General features: G+C 50.2%; 1 protein-coding gene across 1 annotated transcript; it reads right to left on the bottom strand.

Moving 5' to 3' along the window:
* Positions 1–1,845: 1,845 nt before the first annotated feature.
* On the bottom strand, positions 1,846–9,142 carry KLHL33 (kelch like family member 33). The gene is made up of 4 exons (XM_045527332.1): positions 8,290–9,142; positions 3,329–4,253; positions 3,035–3,202; positions 1,846–2,615 (listed from the first exon to the last, which is right to left on the bottom strand). The coding sequence occupies exons 1-4, from the start codon at positions 9,038–9,040 to the stop codon at positions 2,063–2,065; spliced, it is 2,397 nt and encodes a 798-aa protein (XP_045383288.1). The 5' UTR covers positions 9,041–9,142; the 3' UTR covers positions 1,846–2,062.
* Positions 9,143–14,364: the final 5,222 nt, after the last annotated feature.

Genomic DNA, 14,364 nt, shown 5'->3' with positions numbered 1-14,364 from the left:
TGAGCCACCGCGCCCGGCCAGGGAATTCTATTTTGAATGCTTTTTTTCAGTAGAGAAACTCAGATAAGAATGATTTAATCACTGTGAAACTTTTATTTAAGCCTGTCTTTAGGTACAAATCACAAAGAAAATGTTGACAGAAGTTCACCCAAGCTTTATAGTTTCTCATCTCCTATAATTTCCTCCTTCTCTTTCTTCTTCATTCTTCCTTCTCTTTTCTCTTATATATCCTACTTACCCCTCCTCATTTTCAACTATATTCCTAGTCTAACTTAAACAGAGATATAGAAAAAACCTTAGTACAATAATGGAATCTCAAAAAATAAATAAATAAACACAAGTCAAGTACTTCTGGGACCAGAATGAAGAAAGGTGCAAGGGAGGCTCCATCATCTCCCTTAGGAGCATGAAAATCTTAAGAGACAATGGTAATGGACAATTGACCTGTACAAAGAACTGACCCTTCTTTTCCCTGAGCTGCCCAGGGGGCAGAAATGGAAATACCAGACAGTAAAGATTTAGGGGAGCAATGGCGGGAGGGACTATACAATTGTTAAATGAAAGCCACTATCTTCAGAAAGGCTCCAGAAAAGAAGGTAGGTGAGAAGAGCAGCAGAATTCTCTGGAGAACCTCTGGAATGCTGACTTCCCCTTTGCTATGGAGAAACAGGGCACAGCATTTCTCACTCACTTCTTTTTTCAGTCTGGAATGCATTCCCCCTTCTCTGACACGTGAGTTTCTGAGCAGCCTTCAAGATCCAGTTCCAAGCACACCCATCTGATGACACCTTCCCAACAGAAGCTGTCCTGAGCAGAGTTCACTCCTCCATCCTCTGGGCTCTCAGATGACTTTGTCCATACCTACTGCAAAATTTAAATTTGTTTCCAAGTCTGTCTGCTGATCAGGAGCTCAATGACCTTTGTATCCTGGGTGCCTCCTGCAGTGCCTGGCACACGGTAGGTAACTAATGACTATATGAGGGAGAAAGGAGAAGAGAAACAAGAGGGACAGGGAACAGGGAAGCAAGATGGAGGAAGGGAGAAAGAGGAAGCATCTGACAACCTTCCCTGGCCAAGAAAAAGGGAAATGGATTTTAAAAAAACTCTGGGGGAAAGGGACTGAAAGGGAGAAATGACTTTTCTGGATCTTCTCTGCCTCTTGCTCTTCTCTCTGCCACTTCCTCTCATGACTTGGGACCTCTCACCACAACTGTCCTGTTTCCACTCCTGATCTCTCAGTTTGCCCAAAGGGAAGGAAAGAAGCCAGACAGCCATCTGACTTCTTCCACCCCATCCCCTCAAACCTCGTTTCATCCGTTTTCCACTGTGGGCCCCTCTCTCCTTGGCCTCTGCCCTCCTCATCTTCCCCCACACAACACTCCACCTCATTGCCCTGGAGGCCCTGCAGGCCCCGTGCTATCCAGGTCCAGATGGGAACTTCTGTCTCAGAAGGAAACCAAGAAGCTCTCAGGGGAAGCCTGTGGTGCCTGGGCTGGGGAAATGCTAGACTGGGCCTACAAAGTTACCCGAGAGGAAATACTGTCAAGAGGGTTTAGATATTCCAGGGTTTGGGGAGTAGAAAGGAGCAGGTGCTGGGAAAGGGAAGGGCTGAACAATTTTCAGTCCTTCTTCCCACACTCCTCAAACTCTTTCATGGATGATCTTTCCACATTTTTTCCTTGATCCATGGGTCAGGATCATTTTTCTGACTGTTCTCTCATGGCCTCCACACTTTGGCTACTGGAGCTTCTTGACTCTCTTCCCAACCAGATGCACTTTCCCCACCAAGAGTCCCCAGACCTGTGGAGTTGCTCTTGGGTCTCCTCTGCTTACCCAGGTGTTCAGCTGCCCCCCCTTCCCCAGTGCCCTTTCCCCAAGAGTTCTGGAACTACCTTTTCCTCAGTGGAGATCATATATACAAAAGCAGCTTATAAGCTATAAAGTACTGTCTGAGAATAAAATACTATCAGGATGAAGCCTTCTTTCCCTCTTCCCGTAATCTCTGTCCTTCTCTCATGATATTGCTCATCCCTTCCTCCCCTGCTACACTGCTGCTCCCCCTTCACCCAGCAGGTTTGGTTTGGTGCACGGTGGGAACCAAAGCGATGTGCTGCACAGTGGGCAGTGTCAGGATGCAGGCAGGCATCTCAGCCCGAGGCTTCGGCAGAGTTCCCAGGCAGAGCCATCGGCCCAGGCCAGGACAGTAGGCATGGATAAGGTGGGAGAGGGCGTAAGTACGGTGACTGTAGCCCCCCAGCACCAGGAGCTCCCCCTGCAGCACAGCACCTGCAGCCCCCACGTGGGGGGAGGGCAGGGGTGCCAGCTGAGTCCAGCTATCAGTCTTTGGTTCATAGGCCTCAAAGCTCAGCAGGTCCCCAGTCTCACCTAGCCCACCTGCCACATACAACCGCCCACCCAGAGCAGCCATGACATGGCCAGCCCGAGGTATCCCCATAGGGCTCAGAAGTGTCCCTGGCTTCTCAACTTTGGGGTCATAGTGTAGCAATGAGGCCAGGTATTGGCCAGTTCCACTGCAGCCACCGCTCACATACAACCGGCCCTCCAAAATGGCAGCTGCATGGGCATAGCATGGTGCTGGAAGTGCAGGTGCTGGCCTGAAGGAGAACAGGACACAAGGTCAGGCAATTGGCATCTTCAACTGTCTCTCTCCCATTTTTTTTTTTTTTTTTTTAGAGACAGGGTCTCACTCTGTTGCCCAGGCAAGAGTGCAGTGGCATCATCAAAGCTCACTGTTGCAACCTCAAACTCCCAGGCTCAAGTGATCCTCCCTCCTCAGCCTTCCCAGTAGCTGGGACACGAGTGTGCCATCATACCAGCTAATATTTAAATTTTTTGTAGAAACAAGGTCTCACTATGTTGCCCAGGCTGGTCTCAGACTCCTGGCCTCAAGTGATCCTCCTGCCTCGGCCTCCCAAAGTGGTGGGATTACAGGCATGAACCACCACACCTGGCCTCAACTCTCCTTCTATTCCAAGTCCCTTACTCTCTCCCTGATGCCCCCTTGCCTGCTCACCTCCAAACATTGAGCTCAGGGTTATAGGTCTCCACAGAGCTGAGGGCAACACCATTGTCTCTTCCACCCAGGGCATAAAGCTGTCCATCCAGAGCCACCAGGGGGAAAAAGCTCCGAGCCTGGCACAAAGGTGCCATCTCCTCCCAGTCCTCTTGAGTTGGCTCCCACCTGGACACAGTAGGACAAAAGATAGGAAGAGTGACTCTGAGGGTCTGTGGTTAGCTGGGTCAGCAATTTCTCTCACCTGCCCACCTTGGGGCCTACCACACCCTGTCCACTCTTAGAGGCTCATACCTGAGAGTTGAAGCCAGGGTGTTGGAGTGGCCATAAAAATCCTGTCCCCCACACACATAGAGTTCACTTCCTGCCAGGCTTGCAGCCCCATGCCGGAAGCGCCCTGGGGCAGGCAGGGCAGGCAGCCACCCCCACTCCACGGTTCGTACCAGTCCCATGCCACAGCGGAAGGCCCGGGCCCACCACACTCTTCCGGATGGCTGTCTTAGGGCCATGTCCGATCTGAGTTCATCCCCGCCAATCACCACCAGTGCCTGGTCAGGCTCCCTCCGCCTCTCTTGGCCTGGAACATCAGCCTCTACCAACAGCTGGTGCAGCAGGTCTGGGGACAGGGATGGGGGTAGCCCGGCTGCCCGCACCCTCCGCAACTCCCTGGTGGACATTCGGCCAAAACGGACACATCGCAGCAGGGCCTTGGCATCTGACTCTTGAGTCTCAGGGTTGGCAGCCAGCCAACTCCTTGCAGCCACGAAGGCCTCAAACTCCTCCTGGACATGGAGCTCATCGCTATCCAGCAGCTCAGCCAGGCAGGCAGCTGGTAAAGAAGGGAAAGTGGGGCACAAAGCCACAGCGGGCAGGTGAGTCAGGAGGTAGTGACGCGCTTTGTTCCAGAGCCTCTCCAACCCCGGGGCTTCAGCCATGGGGAAGAGGGCCAGGCAACGGGCCGGGCTGAGGCCCCGTGCCAAGGCTTTCTGACACAGATCCAGGCAGGAAGAGCTCTGGTACTGCAGAGCAGCCTGGGCAGCTCTCAGCAGTCCTGGCCACCTTGCCCGCACAACCCCGGAGTAGGCAAAAGAGACGAGGAGTCGTAGGTCCTGGGTAGAGATGGTTCGTAGAGACACCTCCGTGCCCTGGGATTCCCTCATCCCGCTCAGGAGCATGGCCCCAAAGAACTCACTGCCACAGGCCAGGGCTGCTCGGTGCACTGCAGGAGGAGGGTAAAAGCATAGTAAGACCCAAAGTGTTACAAGACTGCTGGGTACTAGCCCGACTTGGTAACCCCAACTTTGGCCCTCCAAACCACCCAAGGCTACGGGTCAAACCGTGGTGTGCATTGAAATTCTATGGGTTACTTGTTAAAATGCAGGTTTCAGAGGCCCACCCCCGAAGATTCTGATTCAGTAGCTCTAGACAGAGACCCTAGGAATATGTATTTTAACATTTTCAAGCACCCTGTGTGATCCTCATGTTAGTGACCTGAAGACACTTTCATAAACATTGCTTTAATCTTTTTGGCCAGGTCAGTTAGAAAAAGAGTCTTGATGAATTCAGTTGAGAAGACAGAATTTTCTAAGAGGGGTGCAAAATAAACTGCAAAGACCAGCGTGCAACTTATATAGGTCTCTCTAAATTGTACACAGAATAAAGTTCTTTTTAATTGCGAGAGCCACTGCCATCAGCCATTCTGTTAGTCAGATTTTTCTGGGAAGGTGGTACTACTCAGGAATGGCTGTAATCCAACCTCATTTGCTTGCCATCTCCTCTCGCCTAACATTTAGTGCTTAAGATTGCTCATATGTCCCGGCTTACCTCTGCATAACTCTCTCTCCATCTCGGTATAGTTCATAAAATAATAACATTTGAAACTTGAGACCTTCAAAATCATCTAATTCAATTATTTTCATTCAGTGACTGTCTGGGCAGATCATTACTGTCCACTGTTAGTGACATCAGGCCGCAATATGCATGCTAGTGTACCAATACCTTGGTTATCTGCAGGGCCCTCATGACAATGAAACTGTCCTATTAACAAATGCTGTTAAACAATTAGGCCTTATCCTCAGTGTCACCTATGGAGTCTTCTGGCCAAAATATTTAACCTAAATCTATTCAAGCCTTTGTATCTAAAGTCAAGTTTATAGGAAGTTGAGAGGCTAAAGGAACAAGTTAAACAAAGCCCTGAGGGGGGAAAAGATCATATAAATCTAGGAAATAGAGCATTCTATAGGATAACTAATCTTTTTTTTTTTTTGAGACAGAGTCTCACTCTGTTGCGCGGGTTAGAGTGCCATGGCATCAGTGTAGCTCACAAGCAATCCTTCTGCTTCAGCCTCCCGAGTAGCTGGGACTACAGGCATGTGCCACCCTGCCTGGCTAATTTTTCTATATATTTTTAGTTGTTCAGCTAATTTCTTTCTATTTTTAGTAGAGAGGGGGTCTCACTCTTGCTCAGGCTGGTCTCGAACTCCTGAGCTCAAATGATCCGCCCGCCTCGACTTCCCAGAGTGCTAGGATTACAGGTGTGAGCCACCGTGCCCGGCCAGGATAACTAATCTTGTTTCTTCAAGACAAGTCATAAAAACAGGGATGAAAGACTGTACTAGATTAAAAGAAGTTTAAGAGACATATAACTGAGTATAGAGTAGTCCTTGATTGATTCCTGGGTTGAAAAAATCAGCTCTAAAAGACACTTTTTGGACAAGTTGGAAAATATAAATGTGGACTAGGTGATATTAAGAAATTATTAATTTTGTTGGGCATGATAAAGGTATTGTGGTTATGAGAAAATGTCCTCTTTTAAAGAGACACATACCCAAGTATTTTATAAATGAAATGTCCGCTGGGCATGGTAGCTCACACCTGTAATCCTAGCACGCTGGAAGACCAAGGCAGGAGGATCCCTTGAGGTCAGTAGTTCAAGACCAGCCTGAGCAAAATCGAGACCCCCATCTCTACCAAAAATAGAAAAAATTAGCTGGGTGTGGTGGTGCATGCCTGTAGTCCCAGCTACTCGGGAAGCTGAGGCAGGAGGATCTCTTGAGTTGGAGGTTGCAGTGAGCTATGATGGTACCACTGCACTCTAGTTGGGGTGACAGACTCTGTCTGAAAAAAAAAAAAAGAAAGAAAGAAAGAAAAAAGAAAAGAAAAAATATATAAATAAAATGTAAATGAAATATCATGGAATTTAAACTTTAGCAAAAAATAAATAAAATAAAGAGATGAAAAATATAGTGAAATCTTAATTAACTCTGGGTGATGTGATTGCGTGTTCATCTTAATGTTCTCTTTACTTAGCTATGTGAAATGCTTCATAAGAAAAAGGGAGAAAACTCAGTGTGGTAGCTCAAGCCTATAATCCTAGCACTTTGGGAGGGGAGAGGATTGCCTGAGGGCAGGAATTTGAGACCATTCTGGGCAATATGAAGATCCTGTCTCTATAAAAAATAAAAAAGTAGCCAGGTGTAGTGGCGTGTAGCCAGAGAGAGACCCTGTCTCAAAGAGGAAAGAAAAGAAAGAAAGAAAGAAAAAGAAAGAAAGAGAGAAAGAGAGTACAGAAAGAAAGAAAGAGACAGAGAGAGAAAGAAAGAAAAAGGAAGGAAGGAAGGGAGGGAGGGAAGGGGGGAGGGAGGGAGGAAGGAGAGAGAAAGAGCTCGGGTTGGGGGAAAGAGAATCCTGCTAGAAGTCCTTTCAGGCAGGTCAGAGAGGGGCCAAGCTCCCAGAGAGGTTTATGAACTCCATGCTGCTTTGATCAGATGTGGCATGTTTGCCTCTCCCAAAGGGCAAGTGATGTTAATACGGCTTTTCAATGTCAAATCCAAGTAGCAAGTAATGACATAGTGCTTCCCAAGTAGTAAATATCAGTGACAGCTTTCAAATATATATCGTCTGAGAAAATTCTACATTCCTACAATCCTACAATTCCTATAATCCTACATTCCTCAAAACAAGCTAAGCCATCTCAGCTTCCATATCATCAGTCAATCTATAGCTCAGAGTTAACTGTGAAAGGGCTCACAATCACTTGTATTCACTTCTTACTCATCACTGTCCCCTAGGATTTTAAGGTTTCCAAACATTAAGTTGGAATGTTTCTTAGGGAAATAAAGGCAGCGATATGAATATGTTTAAATTCCAAACCCTAGTGCAAATTTTATAAGTATGAAAATTTAAATCCTCCCTTCATCTAGTACTATCAGAAATGAAAATAAAGACTTTTGGAGTCGTTTTCCTTCCAGGAGTCCCAAAAGCACTGTGGATCCCAATCGCTTCTCTAATGGGCAGTAGCCTTATGACTTTGGACATGTCTTAGAGTCTGATTTCTTCATCAGTAATTGTAAGAGCTGAGCTAGATAATCTCTAAACTAATCCCTTGTAACTTTAAACTTTTATGTGTTCACATTCCACCTCTATTTTCCAGGTCCTATGGTGTCGTGGTACAATGGCACAGAAAGCAGACTGGACTAGTGGATGTGGGCTTGTGTCCTGGTTCTCACTAGACAACATCTCTGAATTTAATGTTCCTTATTTGCACTTAGAGATAATGATATCGACTTCACTAGCTTTCAGTGAGAATTAAAAGAGACGTCATGTGTAAAAATTCTTGGCACCCAGTATCTTAGTGAGATGTTAGTGGATTTAGTGAATGTTAGTAGAATCTGAATAATACTCAACTTATTCAACCCTACTTAGCTTTACTTAGCTCATCTGATAATGAGCAGAGTTAACTTCAAAGTGTCATGGCCTGGTAGCCTTGAGATTCTGGCAAAGGAGTACCAGCCCTTGCTCATTAGCCACAGGACCCATAAATCCGCCATGGTGTCAAGCACGCTTAGGTCAAAGGACACACTGAGTTTTCCACCGTGTTGCTCTGGCTTTTCCTGTGTCCTGAATAGGATCCCAAGAAGGGCCTTTGGTTAAACCCTGTTTGAGTCAATCACATTCTGTTTGCTCCACTGTTACTTAGTTCTAGCCAGCTGGCTGGAAATTCCTTGTTACTGGACACAGGAAAAGCCAGAGCCTGGAGGCTCATTTTAAATCTGTCAGTGCGCCTAGGAAAATAACTCAACTGCGCATGCCCAGCTTTCAGCCGGGCAGAAGAGGCACCAAAGGCCCCTCCAGGGAAATTCTGACTGCAGCAGGGATCAAAACCGCTATGATGGGGATCAAACCACCTGCTGCTTGCACACGTCATTCCGGTAGCATGTGCACCTGCAGTAATTTAATGCCGCACAGGCCCTCACCCCGCAGCTGGCAGCCGCCTGCTTCCAGCTTCAGATCACAGCCGACGCCTTCTCGGTACAGGAGCTCAATGCCGCGCAGGTTCTCCCTTAGCTCCTCTGCCTGGCTCGGCTTCTTTTCATCTTGCCCGGCGTTCCCAGCCTCCTCGCGTCTCCGCAGGGCAGCGGCCTTCACCCGGGGCGCTCCGAGCACCTCGGCTGCGGCCAGCACATCCCCCCGCGGGGCGGGGCCCAGCACCCCCTCGTAGGCAAAGGTCAGCACGGCCTCCCAGCCCCCCGGGGCCACATCGAGGCTGAAGGGGGTCCGCGAACCTCCGCAGCCCAGCAGCCTGCCTCGGAAGAGGCTGCTGACTGCGGCCAGGATCACGCGATGCACCCCGTATACCCGCCCGGCGACGGACACCTCTTCGTCTAGCAACAACTTCTGCTCCCGCAGCCGCTGCGCCTCCGCGAAAAACTGGCTCGGATGCTCCTCGCTGCGCAGCCCCTCGGGCTCCGCCAGGTCTTCACCGTCCTCATCCTCTTCCTCCTCTTCTTCCTCTAGGGACAAGGCTGGAAATGGAAGGTCTCCTGGGACCAGGGGCTTGGGGCCAGGCTCTTCCCGAGGAAAGGAAGGCAAACTGGGATCCTCTTGCGGGGACGGAGGCCAGGAGGAGGTTCTCGGAGCCGGCAAAGGGAGTCCAAGGCAGTCCTGGGCCTGAGACGAGACACTCTCCAGATCCAAGGGATAATGTGCAGTGTCGGTGACGCTCATGGCCGGGGTTTGCTGGATAGCTGTAGGTGAGCAGAGGCAAGAGAGCAGGGTGTCAGAGCTGGACCCAGAGAGGCCAGAGGAACCATGTCTCCAGCTTGTCTAATGTCAGTCCCTCCCCTGCTCCAGGCCTCTCCCCGATCCCTCAGCCAGGCCCAAGACTGGAGTATCTGGGCTAGACAGTGCAACTATGGGGTTCATGCAGTGCAGCAAAGTGTGCAAGAAGCATGTGCAAAGATCCAGTAACCCGGACGGTACTTCTCCCGTCCTGCCCCCATCCTTTTAGTCACCCTCAGGAGACCACAGCGTTCTGCCTGCCCTCTCACTTGAGGCTTGCTCTTGCCCTCTCACTTGGGGAGACGTGGCAGAAGGAACTTGCCCCTCATCCAGGTCTGCTAATTATAGCCAGCGCTGGCTAGGTGCTGGGCTCATGGTGTCGGAACTCTGACACCCAATCCCCTGGGCCCCGGCCCGGATTGATGCCCCCACCCTTCCATCTGTAGGTCACCCAGGGATGCTGAGCTAGGCAAATTCAGAAGCCAAGGAGGATGAGGGGATTGGGTGGGGTGAGCCAGGCCAGAAGGGCTGTGCTCACCAGAGCTGGCTGGAGGGGGCAGGTGAGGAAAGTCTGGACTTCCAGGGCCAGCAAGAACACTGGGCCAGAAGAGGGAAGGAGTGTGTGTGTGTGTGTGTGTGTGTGTGTGTGTGTGTATGTGTGTGTTTCCTGGGCTTCAGCTGTTGACTTTTCTGTGATGATAAAGCTGGGATCCCGGAGTGAACAATGCCAATGTGAAGTGCAAACATAGCCCAGCCCTGCCCATGGAGGGCAAAGTAGTGGGGAAGGTGAAGGAGCGGGGGTCAGAGCTACAGACCGAGGTGACTCACCCCCAGTCCTCTCTCTCCAGAGGTGGGGTCGGTAGTGAGATCCCGAGATCCAACCTTGTGCCTTCAGAAGAGTCCAGAGGAGTCTAACTCTCACCTTCACGCTAGGATAAGGACCAGGCAGTGGAACATGTGGTTGATCAGCACTGCTGCACAGACCAGAGTCCTGGACTAGATGGGCTGGGGGCTTGCAGGTATTCTGTTTGAGGCGGGACAACAGCCACTCCCACTGCTCTGGACAACACCTTCTTTCTCATCCTGAGACCAGTGCTTGGCTGAAGCCCCTAAAACTGGGCAATCATTTTGTGCTGCAGTTTCAGGTGTCATCCTGGGGAAAGGATTTAGTTGAGGGGGCAGTGTTGCACCTGCCCTCCATGCTCTGGGGGAGGTAGGACAGGCCAAGGGCTCCTAGGGGCATACTCCCTGGCCTATAACATGTCTGATCCAGGCTGGATAGGTTGACCCAACAAGCAGACTTAAGGGAATGAGGCAAGATTGTCCCTTACAGTTCAGCTGAGAGGACTTGTATGGAGGGTGGGAAGGTGGGTTGACTCACAAAGCACTCCTTCCAGCTTCTAAAGCTATCTGCGTTTCCCCATGTGTGGCCTGGGTACCCTGGGGAACTCAGAGTAGCTAGCATTCCCTGGGTGAGCCTAGCCAGCAGGCTGCACTCCCCAAAATGGTTAGACAGAGAGACAGCTCATGATTGTCCTGGCCAGTGAAAAGGGAGATAGTGCCCAGCCTCTGCACCCCCTTCCCCCATTCAAACATTTTGGACTTCTCTCATGGCCTTCCCACTGCAAGACAATGTGACCAGCATCTTGAGCTCCCACCAAGAAGTAAAGGAAGCACAATCTGGTGAAGACACACCCAGGGCCAGCCTCTGTTCACCAGCTGACCATAAGGACAAGGGCATTGGACCCCGCTATGAGTTCTATGCCAACTCCATAGACTCTGGACTGCTCTGCTGCAACCACTCATCTCTGGAGGCTCTGTGGGGCTCCACCTCGGTGAGACCCATGCCCCAAAGCGAACTCCTGAAGGTAGGATAAAATCTGCTGTCTGGGCCACCACCCACCCTCCATTAAAACCCTGGGACTGCCCTCCGGGCCCATCAGCTGTCTTCCTGGTTGTAGGCACTGGCTAGGGAGAGGTCTTGGCACCTCAGTCATGGCTGTGCTATCTCAGCCAGGGGACAGTGTGATTTCCACCTCTGCAGAGGAGCCTCGAGCCTGGCCACAATCCCAAGATGATCCAGAGAATTCCAGGGCCAAACCTGACAAGGCCCCAGTGCGCTTCTGCTGGGTCACGGGAGATATGGTAATGGACTGGAGCTCAGGGCTCCCAAAATTTGGGGATCTAGGTGGGTAAGAGAGAAATTTGCTCCAGAGGAGTTCTTGCAGGATACCTCTGAGGAAGAAGGGAATAGGGAGTGGAGTTTGCACTGGAGACCTCAGTTTCTCGCTCACCACCTTGCTCCCCAGATCCACTGTATGCTCAACATCTGGGGTGTCATCCTCTACCTGTGGCTGCCTTGGATCACTGCTCAGGCGGGCATAGGTATGAGCTCAGAGCTGTCCTGGGCAGTGGGCAGGGATGTGGGGGTGCATCATGAACAAGTGGATTCCCTCCCCACCCCAGGGCTCATATGGCTCATTGTCCTGCTCTTGACCTCCGTCACTACTACCACTGGCTTGTCTATCTCAGCCATCGCCACCAATGGCAAAATCAAGGCTGGTGAGTCTTGTTAACCCTAGGGGCCCCCAATCCTATTAGGAATTGCTGAGACCACAGACCAGCTCCTCTTTTCTCTCCTCTCAGGTGACACAAATTTCCTCATCTCACGCAGCCTGGGTCCAGAGGGTGGTATTTCCATTGAGATCACCTTCGCCTTTGCCAATGCTGTAGCTGTGGCTGTGCACACGGTGGGCTTTGCAGAGACCCTCTTGGACCTTCTCCAGGTAATGCCTATCCCTTTCCTTTTTGTGTTCCTCTCTTAGGTCTGCTGACCCTGGAAAGTCTAACCCTGGAAGGTCTAATCCTGCAGCCCAGCCAAATCATTTAAAAAATCACATGGAAGCATCAAATCAGCCAATAAATACTTGTGACCTCTGTGTTCTGCCCTTCCAGGAGCATGGGGTGCAGCTGCCAAACATGGATCCGCAAAATGATTTGCAAGTGGTGGGCGTGGCCACCGTGACTACCCTTCTGGGTGTGGCGCTGGCTGGCATGGAGTGGGAGTTTAAAGTAGGTGCTGGGGAATCTAGGTGGCGGTGAGGAGGCTGAAGGGGTGGCAGTGAGAACTGGGCGGAGCCAGGCAGGGCCAGGTGGTGATGGGAGGAGAGCTGGGATTATGTGTGTGTGGGTAAAAGCAGCTGCTGCCTGAGAAGACCAGGCTAAATATGGAGGAAGGAGCTGATGGAGCAGATTCCCAGGGAGGGAGACCCGAAATTAGACGGTTTTGCTGGAAGAGACTTCATACCCTCGTTCTTTTTTTTTTTTTTTTTTTAAGACAGAGTCTCACTCTGTTGCCCGGGCTAGAGTAAGTGCCATGGCAGCAGCCTAGCTCACAGCAACCTCAAACTCCTGGGCTCAAGCAATCCTCCTGACTCAGCCTCCCGAGTAGCTGCGACTACAGGCATGCGCCACCATGCCCGGCTAATTTTTTCTATACATTTTTAGTTGTCCAGCTAATTTCTTTGTATTTTTAGTAGAGATGGGGTCTCGCTCTTGCTCAGGCTGGTCTTGAACTCCTGAGCTCAAACAATCCACCTGCCTCGGCCTCCCAGAGTGCTAGGATTACAGGCATGAGCCACCGTGCCCAGCCTACACCCTCGTTCTTCAAGGGGAAGAAAAGAGGATTTATTCTGAGGATCTGTTGGGATGAGCACCAGACAAGACTAGTGGGGGAGACACAGATGAGAAATGCTATGTATTGCTCCTAGATATTTGCAATTTTGAGATCTACCTCCGTGGCATGGGGAGGGATGCTTCACAGTTTGAGGCAAGAAGGAAAAGGATAGCCATTTGGCCAGAACTCGTTTACGGATGAGGCAGTGGAAAAAGGAACTGGAGGGTTAGGAGAAGCATTAAGATGGGACAAGGAGGAGTGGGGCATGGTGGCATTCACCTGTAGTCTCAGCTACTGGGAAGGCTGAGGGGGGAGGATTACTTGAACCCAGGAGTCAAGGCTGCTATGAGCTCTGATTAGGCACTTCACTCCAGCCTGGGCAACAGAGTGAGACCCTGTCTCTTAAAAAAAAAAAAAAAAAAGATGTGACAAGGAGAGTGAGGAGGTGGAGCAGTAGTTACTCCTCCCCCTCCACTCACATCTCTCCTTTCTTTTGTCACCCATGGTATTTCAGGCCCAAATTGTTCCTGACCTTCCTCTCTTTTATCAACTACCTGCTGGGGACACTACTCCACACAAACCCCAGCCGATAAGCCACTGGCTTCTTTGGGTACCAAGGTGAGAGCAAGAAGCTTTCTGAGAGATGCATTAGAGGGAATGAATGCCTCAGAATGTCACCTGCCCTAGGAGCACAGGACCTCATTAGCCCAAACCTCCTCAGAAAACAGCCCTTGCCTTCTGATTCTGTATGTCATTTGCAAGTTGACCACCAGACCAGAGTCCTGTAGGTCCCTGGGCTGGCCAGTTTACAAAATTCCCTTATTCTTTCCAGCCTAACCCAACTCACAAGCACAAAACTGGGTAGGGGTAAAAATGATTCTGGCTGAATGAAGGGAAGCCAGGGGGTACTCCTCAAAACCTCTTTTTTTTTTTTCTCTGTTCTTTTACATAGGAAGCATTTTCTGGGAAAATATAGTCCCACAGTGGCGTGGTCCAGAAGGCATTTTCTTTGGCATGTTTTCCATATTCTTCCCTTCAGCCACTGGGGTCCTGGCTGGGGCCACTATCTCTGGGAACCTCAAGGTGAGAAGAGTGTCCAGACATGAGGCACACTCTCTGCCAGCCCTCTCCTCTATCCACTAATGGTCCAGCTTTTGTCCCCAGGACCCTGCTACAGCTATCCCCAAAGGAACCCTCCTTGCCATCGTGTGGACCACACTCTCCTCCCTGGGCATCTCTGCCACCATTGGTAAGGCCTTCCACTCCTGCCTTCTGTACAGAATGATCTGGAGCCCCAGTTTCTGCCTCCCCAAGGGACTAGGGTATAAGTGATAAAATGAACAAGAGGTATTCATCAGTCACATTAAAAACAGTTTAATGTCAGGCACCGCTACTCAGGAGGCTGAGGCGGGAGGATCGCTTGAGCCTAGAAGTTTGAGTCCAGCCTGGGCAACATAGCAAGACTGTTTCTAAAAAAAAACAGCAAAACAAAACAGATAGTTTACATTCAGGTAGCTCGTTTCACCATTCCTCCCCATTCCTCATATCTATTGATGAATTGCATGTTCTTTGATTATCAAATTTGGTCTACCCA

Source organism: Lemur catta, chromosome 1, assembly GCF_020740605.2.
Source record: "Lemur catta isolate mLemCat1 chromosome 1, mLemCat1.pri, whole genome shotgun sequence".
Taxonomy (NCBI): Eukaryota; Metazoa; Chordata; class Mammalia; order Primates; family Lemuridae; genus Lemur; species Lemur catta.
Note: the sequence above shows the minus strand (reverse complement) of the source record. Positions and strands in the feature narration are given on the sequence as shown.

Excerpts from the sequence above, each read along its gene's own strand:
- KLHL33 (XM_045527332.1), bottom strand. The coding sequence starts at position 9,040 with ATGAGCGTCACCGACACTGCACATTATCCCTTGGATCTGGAGAGTGTC. Across the intron at positions 3,203-3,328 it reads ACCCTGGCTTCAACTCTCAG|GTGGGAGCCAACTCAAGAGG; the intron begins GTATGAGCCTCT and ends TACTGTGTCCAG. Across the intron at positions 2,616-3,034 it reads CCTGAGCTCAATGTTTGGAG|GCCAGCACCTGCACTTCCAG; the intron begins GTGAGCAGGCAA and ends GTTCTCCTTCAG.